Source organism: Triticum aestivum, chromosome 5B, assembly GCF_018294505.1.
Source record: "Triticum aestivum cultivar Chinese Spring chromosome 5B, IWGSC CS RefSeq v2.1, whole genome shotgun sequence".
NCBI classification, from domain to species: Eukaryota; Viridiplantae; Streptophyta; class Magnoliopsida; order Poales; family Poaceae; genus Triticum; species Triticum aestivum.
This window is the reverse complement of record NC_057807.1, coordinates 702,442,991-702,452,059: the sequence shown is the minus strand read 5'-3', so window position 1 is coordinate 702,452,059 and position 9,069 is coordinate 702,442,991. Positions and strand designations below refer to the sequence as shown.

Sequence of the window (9,069 nt, the reverse complement as noted above, 5' to 3'; positions counted from 1 at the left end):
AAGTACTCCCCTAATGTGCCGATCGCTAGCGCATCCAGGGCCCCGGCGCCCAGCTCTGCTGGAGAGGCCGTCACTAATCTGAAAAGTGCGTCTGCGGTTCGGATAGACTGATTCTGCGAACGCCTAGCCCCAGGAATCAATAAAAAAACAAGTGCTAAGTTTCATTTCAGATCAGTGAATAAACCAAAAAAGAGACCTTTCTCGCTCGACGCCACACTATGCTCCGCTTCAACAAATGAGAGTTTTCGGTGGAACCGGTGAACCACGCGAGCTGGTTAGATGCGTGGGGCAGAGGGCTCGTAGTACCTGATAGCGCAGCTATGCAGTGGAAGGGAAGGAGCCTAAATCGACCCCCTTCTTTCTTTTTTATTCAAAGACACAAAAGCAAGCACAAAAGAGATTGGACTCTCGGATGAGACTAAGCAGCTACCGTTCCGACGCGCCCCTGACCCTATCTTGATTCAAACCGAAAACCCTCTCTAAGGTGGAGCCTAGTTGAAGCTGTCATTCAAAGAATAAATGGGAATCCAAATCCACTTTTAGGGATATAGATGAAGTCTCGCTCAGTAAAGAGAGTTGTAGATTCGTAGAAGAGGATCAGAGTACGCGCGCTACAAAAGGCAGCTAGCCAATGAAAGTAAGTGGAAAGAATATAGTACTTTTGTACTGACCCCTCCGGGGCCCCCGGTTGTTTTGGCGCGCCCTACCCCAACGTTAGACTATTGCCTTTTTAGCCTACGCTTGCTGCTTGCAGCATGGATTCGATAGATCTATCGAATCCATGCTTCCCCCGCCCCGAAGCGAGACTCTATCCAGATCTCAAAGAATAACGAGCTAGGCGGCCGGCGGGCAAAGAAAGGGGGCGGGGCGTTTACTTGAAAATGACAACCGCCTGTTCCAGCAGCGGGGGCCTTGCACGAAAGCAAACCTACGATTAAGTAGCAGTTGCTTTCGCTGATGGGCCCAGTGAGGGGGGGCATTGTCCCTCAGTTCTTACCAACCTCAGGTGTGTACATCTAACTTATTATCTTCTTTTTTCATGCAAGCCTGACCTCAGCTGTCCATTTCTTATTCATTCAGGGCGCCCCTAGTGGACTTGGCGGTGCTCCTTTCTCAAACCAGAACAACTCTGAACGTTAGGGAAAATAAGGGAAGACCACCTGAGCGAACCGACCGAAGGGACTTTACTTATCCGAACCGAACGTTAGCGGCTTAAGCTAAGCCTATCACGAGCTGCGTTGCTGCTTGATCGGCGGGGAGGAAGATCTCAAAGTATGGGGCAAAGGATCAAGCGCTTTGACTTTGCTTTGTCCCCCGGGATCCACCACGGGTTGGGTTTGAGAGCCGTGTGATGGGTGACTATCTAGCACGGTTCAGAGAGCACGTGTATGTAGTCTGCGCTGGTGAATGGAAGCCCCCGCCGCAAAAAAGAAGCGGCTCTTCCCACGGCTCTGTCACCATTGACTCTATTTATTATTATGGTAAATCATTGTATCAAGATGTCAATCTTAGATCTTATTTTAGTTCGATACGTCCACCTACGAAACTCGCCCTTGGCTTTCGTCTCGGTAGGTGTATTATTCTACATTTTCCCAAAAGGACATTCATTCATTTCTTTCTTCCCGGGCGATCACCACGACTAAAACGAAAAAAAGACAAGAAATCAAGACCCGTACTACAGGAAAAGGGCTGGTGGCCGACATTTGGGAAAGTCGGGCCGATCGGGTGTCTTCATTCAAGCGAGGGTACAGAGGAAGAACGAAACGAAGTGAGAGGCCGGGGGGCAGGGAAAAGAGTCGAGTCGATCGACCGGGAGAAGCAAAACGAAATCCGGATTTGGCCGAAAAAGATGCAACGTTATGGATACCATGACCGATCACCATCGAGAAAGAAGAATTTTGATAAATCACTTCGGGTGAGCGGGGCCTTCAAGCGGCCTCAATACGCCGGGGTTGTAAATGACATACCTTTCCTTATGGGAAATGCCGCCTCCTTACTAAAAAGGAATAGAATCAAGTTATTTTTACCAAAGAAGTCCCGCTCTGACGGCCCGACGAGTCATCTACTAAAAAGGACCCTCCCCGCTGTGCGCCCCTCCTTGAATTATTCGGTCATGCAATACTTTTTTAATACTAAGAATAAAATGCATTTCGACCCCGTCCTAGTTCTCAATCATTTCGTGGTAGTCCACCTATTAACTTGTTGTCAGAAGCAAGGAAAATGGTTAGTTGTGAGGTGAGATTTCCCACAAGGCTAGGGAGGACACCAGTGAAAGAATTAACTTCTACCGCAAGGGCTCGGAGGTTTCCATACTTGAAAAGAGGCGACAAGAAATCTAAACTCCCCTCTAAATTATTCCCTGCCAAATCAAGCTTTTTCAAAGCTATACTTTTTTCAAATATTGTTGGTACTTTGCCAGATAATTGATTCTTTGCCAAACCTAGGTAAGACAGTTTGGACAAATTACCAAGGGAAGTTGGAATTTGACCTATCAACTGATTGACTCCAAGATAAAGATATGAGAGTTCCTTCATAAGACCTAAGTCTGGTGGAATATTACCTGTTAGATTACCGAATTCGAGTCCTAGAGGGGTAAGACTGGTGAGATTACTAAGAGCATATGGGATCGAGCCAATAAGGTTATTAAAACCCAAATTTAGCTTTCGGAGGTGCGGCAATTTGGCTAACCATGTTGGCACGCCATCCACAAAAGAATTTGCAGACAAATCAAGTACTTGTAGGTATCTACATGATGCAAGCTCCGATGGAAACCGGCCAGAAAATTTGTTACCACCTAGTCCAAAAAATTGCAACATTGGCAAGCTGAAAGTTTGATTGCTTGGAAACATTCCATTTAGTTTATTGAGTATGAGTGAAATGACTTGCAACCTAGACATGTTGTACATGGCCTGCGGTACTATGCCAGAGAATTGATTAAGCTGTAAGTTTAAGATTTCAAGCATGGATAGGGATGCAACGGTGTGTGGTATAGGACCTGACAGGCTGTTGTTTCCAAAACTTATGTATGCCAACGAAGGTGTGTTGTTGAACACATATGGTGATATATGGCCACTCAAGTAATTTGCATTCAGATTAATTTTCCTAAGATTTTGCATATGTAATAGCAATTCAAGAGGGATCTGGCCTGAGAGATGGTTCCTAGATAGATCAAGGATCTCTATCCTCGTGAGGTTCCCTAGGGCAGCAGGTATGGCACTTGACAAACTATTGCTGCTAAGATTCAGATATCTTAGACGATGTAGCCTACCAAGTTCGATCGGAATTGAGCCTGTGAGACTGGTGTGTGCGAAGCTAAGGGCAGAGAGAAAAGAGAGGTTACCGACATGAGGTGCCAAAGTCCCAAAGAGAGGCATGCCCTGCAACGATAGAGAGGTGACCCGTTGCCGGCGCCTGCTGCACGAGATACCGATCCAGTGGCAAAAAGATGTGCCAATGGTCCAGTTATCGGCAAGGATTCGGTGAGGGTCGGCAAGCTGGGCTTTGAAAGCTAGCAGCGCGGCCAGATCAGTGTCACTGCCATTGCCGTTGGTCGGAGTGGAAGAAGAAACCGAGACGGCCGAGAGTAGGGCTAGTAGGAAGATGGGAATACAGAAAGACATAGGTAGATCGGCCATTATATTGAGCTGGGTTGTTTACTTTACCTATGTGCCGTGAACAGCTTGTGGGGGTAGTGGTGATTTTATATGGACTCCCATCCTTCCCAGAGCCACAGGCTCATCGATCAGTCCATGGAATTCAACACCTTGCCGGCGTCCACACGGCGGGCCAAGCAAACGTGCGCCGCATGTCCAGGAAAAGCGGACAAAAACCTCTAGGCCACAGAAATAGCTGCTTCTCCAGCTGTGTCAAGTCTCAAGTCAGTGCACAACTTTCTTCCGTCTTCTTTTAGAAAAATAAAAAACGGAAGAATGCCCATAGGTAAACACCGACTGCACTATGACATCCCTTTCCACACTGATGTGCCGCTGTGTCGTTGCCTCCAGAGAACATGCCTGAAGAGAGATGCGCCAATGCAGCCTTGCAATAGCAAAAGGAAACGAGGAGAGAAGTGAACTGTGAACAGGTGGATTCTGAGCAGAAGGAAACTTTCTTCAGTCTTCTGAAAAAAAGAAGAATGCCGATAGGAATATGTCGGTCCTAATTACATACTCCCTCCGTCCCAAAATAACTGTCTCAAGCTTAGTACAAATTTGTACTAGAGCTATTACAAAGTTGAGACACTTATTTTGAGACCGAGGGAGTATAGACTAAACGTCTCATATATACTACTTCCTCCGTTCCCAAATACTTGTCTTTCTAGGCATTTCAAATGGACTCAACATACGGATGTATGTAGACATATTTTAAAGTGTAGATTCACTCATTTTGCACCGTATGTAATCACTTGTTAAAATCTCTAGAAAGACAAATATTTAGAAACGGAGGGAGTAGTACGTATTTTCACACTGCGTAAAGAGAATAGTAGGGACGTGCCACTGTGTTTCCATACAGAGATAATACGAAGAGAGACCGATGTGCGGCTGTGCAATAGGCTAATAGCACAAGGAGATGAGAACAAAACTGATAAGAGCATGGTTAATAGTAAGCCAACGATCAGTTAGATGAGGTTGCCACATCATCTACAGCCAACCTAATAGCCAACATGTATAGTAGCTAGTTACTAAGTAATATTATTTTATTAATAGATGGTCCACCTTACACTCTCACATTGTTTCTTGAAGTACGTGTTACAGCCGGTTGTTAATCTTTAGCACGCTTTCCTTCCGTCTCCTCTTCTCTCTCATCTAATTCAACAAACATATAATATTTTAATCCTTACAGTAATTCAACAAACATGTAATATTTTAATCCTTACAGCCTGCTGATTGTACCTTATTATACTTCAGGTCGGTGCAAGAGTTAAGAGCAAAGGTGTGAATGAAAATGGTCTACTACCTATTACTAGCACTACCGCTAGTAGTATATACCCAAGATTAGTGGGAGTAGTGCTAATTCTGGCGCATGGTCATTCGTCGCCGCTACTGCTCCAACGAAGGAGAAGATGCAGATGCTACATGAGAATCATGATGTGTGCTGCGTTCAGATTTTCTTCTTCAACTTTGGGGTCATGTAGTCATCTTGCTGTGTCATGTAACGTGTTTATTGTCTTCCATATAAATTGTGAAGTGGATTACATTCCACTGTGAGTTCCTAGGGGATTTTTATAGACACGATTTCGGTGTTGATTTTTTTTTAGGATTACGACTTCGGTATAAGTTTCGTTTTAGTAGATTGTACCCTTTTATATTGATCAACTAGCAAGAGTGTTTGGGATACAAACGCCTTCAGGCGTATCTATCAGCCATACGTGCTGGTTGATATCATTTCTCAGAGAAGATCGTGCCAACCTGTGTGTTTCTTTGTTTGAATTTCTTCCATGCCAAAAGGTGATACCTTCAAACTCGTCTCCTCTGGCCCATATTTCTTACCAAAAAAGGGTTTCCGCTTTGTATTTCAAAGCAAACCACCATTGTACACAATGCCGGGGCGTGCAACACAACAAGCCCAAAAAAGAAGAAGAAGAAAAAATGCCAACAGTGGCAGTTCGACAAAGCGCGGAAGACCCGCAACCGCTGGGCCCTCCAGAAACAAACCACCACAGCCCGAGGCTCCGGTCTACCGCGAACTAAGTAGCACCTCCAAGAAGGGATGCGACGCCGACGACGCTGCTGCCCGGACAAGTCCTAGGGTTTTCCCCAGTACGCGGAGGGAGGTGGGGTATAGCCACTCCCGACACCCTCCAAGAAGGGATAGTGTGGCACCCGCTGGTATCACCGCATCGGAGCCAGACGAACCGGCAAGGATTTCTCCTGCACGCCAAACCCCACCAGCCAATCGGAGCCGACCGGTCAAACCACCGCCCAACTATATATGCGCCATCACGGTTGCGCCGCCACCAACACCATCTCGCTAGGAACACCACCACGAGGCCAAGAAGACCGGAGAGAAGATCCGAGTGACGGGAGCAGCAGCATCACGGTCGAGCAGGAGGGAACCACCTCCACCGCCGTCGTGTGGGAGGCCCTCGCCTCCGACACCGTCGCGGTAGCCGTCCGGACACAGCAGCGGGGCATACCAGGCCACCCCTGGCCCGTCCAGGCCCAAAATGGGCCCGCTAAGCTCCGCCGGCCACGCTGCAGCAAGTTGGCCTTGACGCCGCTAGCACCCCGCCGATCATCGCCGCTCGCCACCGCCTCCTAAAGGCCACGCCGATGCCATGCCTGTCGCCGGCCCGCCCCGACCCAGATGGAGCCCAAAGGGCCTAGATCTGGTCCGGGAGGGCGCTGCCAGCCTGCCCTGCCGCCCAGAGCTCGCCCCCGCCGCCGCGCAGGACCGTCGCTGCCTGAAGACACCGCCCGGAGCCGCTCCGTCCCGCGCCGGAGAAACCCTAGACGGGGAAGCGCCGGGGGCCGCCGCCACCAACTCCGCCCGGGCCAGGCCCGAGGCAGGCGCCGGCGACGGCGGCAGGTAGGAGGAGAAGAGAGGGGGACGCACGCCGGGGAGGAGGTGAGGCGCGGCCGGCCGCCCGCGGGGGCGGCGCAGTCGCGGACGAGGGGAACGGAGAAAGAAAGATCACCTGGGACAAAGTTTTGGAGTGAAGATACTTACTACGAAGAATCTGCACGGCCCATATTTCTTCCACAAACCGTGTATATGGGTGTGCTGGACCGGAAATGGCATCTCCATATTGGACACTCAAACCGCCTACAACTGTCTGGATTGCATGGTCCAGACATGTTTAGCCAACCAATGCTGGTCCATATCGGTTCGCCGACCGGTCCAGACACAGTTTCTTCCGGAAAGCCGAAACAAACTTGGGTGGGGTGAGGGCCGAATCCAAGATCGCCCCCGTCGTCGACACCCTGTCCGGCCCCGGAAGTTTGACCTTCTGGCGCCCCTTTACGATTCCCCCCCCCTCCTTGGCATGGGTCCTCCTGGGACGAAACCTCGGTGTCATTCACACGTTTGGGGGAAGGGGCCTTCGGGGGTGTCTCGCTCTCCATAGCATCCGAACCCAGCAAATTCTCCGACGAGGATTGTTCGGTGTGGGACCTCGCCGGACTGTAAAAAGTATGGCTCAGATTAAAATATTATGCCATGACAAGTATGGACGCATAAGCGTGTTTGGATTTTATACTCACGAGTTCACCAGGGGCTGGGCCCTGGGATCCCACTCCGGGCTGCTATCGGCGGCGGCGGTGGACTCCTCTGGAAGAGGAGTTTTTCTCCTCTTAGGCGACTCGGCCTCCAAGGATGTGAAAGTTGTCCTTTTCTTTCTTTCCCCCGCTGGGGATTCGTCTTCCTCCTCCTCCTCGTCCTCTTCGGAGGAAGAACGGGCATTGGAGTCTTCGGATTTTGTGTCCGAAGTGCCACGGCGACAGAGGCCGCCCCTGGTCTTCTTGTCCCCCTTCTCGGCCTTCTTCTTCGGCGCCTTGTAAGGCGCCGGGACCAGCATCTTCGTCAGAAGTGGGCCGGCCGGTTCATCTGGCAGCAGGGCCGGACAGTAGATCCGTCCCGCCTTCTTCGCCCAGCCCTGAGAGAGTTGTGGGAAACACATTAAGCATTTTCCTAAGGATATGCGAATAAAACATATGAATTGTCAACATACAGTGACTTACCAAACTTGCAGGGCGGGACAGTTCGTATCCGCGGTCCTCGGAGGAGTCCGGCCACGATTTGCCGGACTTAAAAAGCACCTCCAGATGTCCTTGTGCGAGGAGCCAAAGAGCTCTAGCAGGGTCTGGTGCTTGGCCGGGTCAAACTCCCATACATTGCAAGCCCGGTGTTGACAAGGTAGAATCCGGCGAACTAACATCACTTGGACTACATTGACAAGTTTGATGTTCTTGTCTTCCATATCCTTGACGGGCGTTTGGAGCACCGACAGTTCATCGGACAAAGACAAGTTCAGGCCCTTCTTGGGCCAGGACGTAAGCCGCAGGGGGGCTCTAGATCGGAATTCGGGAGCAGCGGCCCATTCCTTGCCGCGCGGCTCTGTGATGTAAAACCACTGCTGTTGCCACTCCTTGACGGAATAATTGAAAGTACCTATTGGCCATGTGACGTTGGGCATCTTGCTCACCATGGCGCCTCTGCACTCGGCGATGGGAGAAGCCTAAGCACGGATGGGTTAAACTAAACACAGATGGAGCCTTCGTGGCATGTGATAATGCGGGTGCTGGCATGATCTTGAGGGATGAGTTTGGCAAAATAATCTTCTCTGCTTGCAGGACACTACAATTCCGCAGAGACGAACTGGAGGCCGAACTATATGCGTGCTTGGAGGGGCTATCTTCGGCGGTTCAACGAACTTCATTATCGATTCACGTTGAGATGGACTCCTCTGTTGCAGTTTCTATGATCACAGGTGGCGAAGTTGATCGTTCACTTTATTCGTCGGTGGTTAATGAGATTAGGGGTTTAATAAACCTTCATCAAGCTTATATTACTCATATTGCTCATTCACAGAATAAAGCGAGTGATAAGCTAGCGTCTTTTGGTCGTTCTAATAATAGAACTATGACTTGGTTAGGTTCAGGTCCTCCTGAAGTTTTGGAGATAGTTGCTGAGGATTGTATTCATAATGTGATTGAGTAATACAAGTGTTTGAGATCGCAAAAATAAAAAAAATGAAACGCATGGAAAAGTACAACGTATACAAGTCAAATGACGATCGACAATAATATTTTGTACAAGAATAATGGAGTGCAAGCATAATTAGGGGCACGAGAAAAGATAGCTAGTGAGGCCGCGTGTCTTTTCTCTCGACGTGTTTTCTTGTTTGTTGGATAATACCATGAAATTTATTCTTTCATGGCAACATGCATGTGTACGCCGTCTTCGTATCCGAAGAATCGTGGAGGCAATGCTTGGCTGTAGAGTCCCAGTCCTGCAACGCCTTGCCGGCGGGCACACGGCGCGGAGAGCGTCACAACAACACAGTGCAGAGCTATCCAACCTTGGCCCGTGCGAAACGACGGACCGGACGAAAACCTCTACACCAGCTTT

General features: G+C 49.4%; 1 protein-coding gene across 1 annotated transcript; it reads right to left on the bottom strand.

Annotated features, from left to right (window-relative positions):
* Positions 1–1,663: 1,663 nt before the first annotated feature.
* On the bottom strand, positions 1,664–3,653 carry LOC123114376 (receptor kinase-like protein Xa21). Its single transcript, XM_044535816.1, has one exon. The coding sequence runs from the start codon at positions 3,633–3,635 to the stop codon at positions 2,169–2,171; it is 1,467 nt and encodes a 488-aa protein (XP_044391751.1). The 5' UTR covers positions 3,636–3,653; the 3' UTR covers positions 1,664–2,168.
* Between the last annotated feature and the right edge of the window lie 5,416 nt (positions 3,654–9,069).

Bases quoted from the DNA above. Each gene is read 5' to 3' on its own strand.
- LOC123114376 (XM_044535816.1), bottom strand. From the start codon at position 3,635: ATGGCCGATCTACCTATGTCTTTCTGTATTCCCATCTTCCTACTAGCC.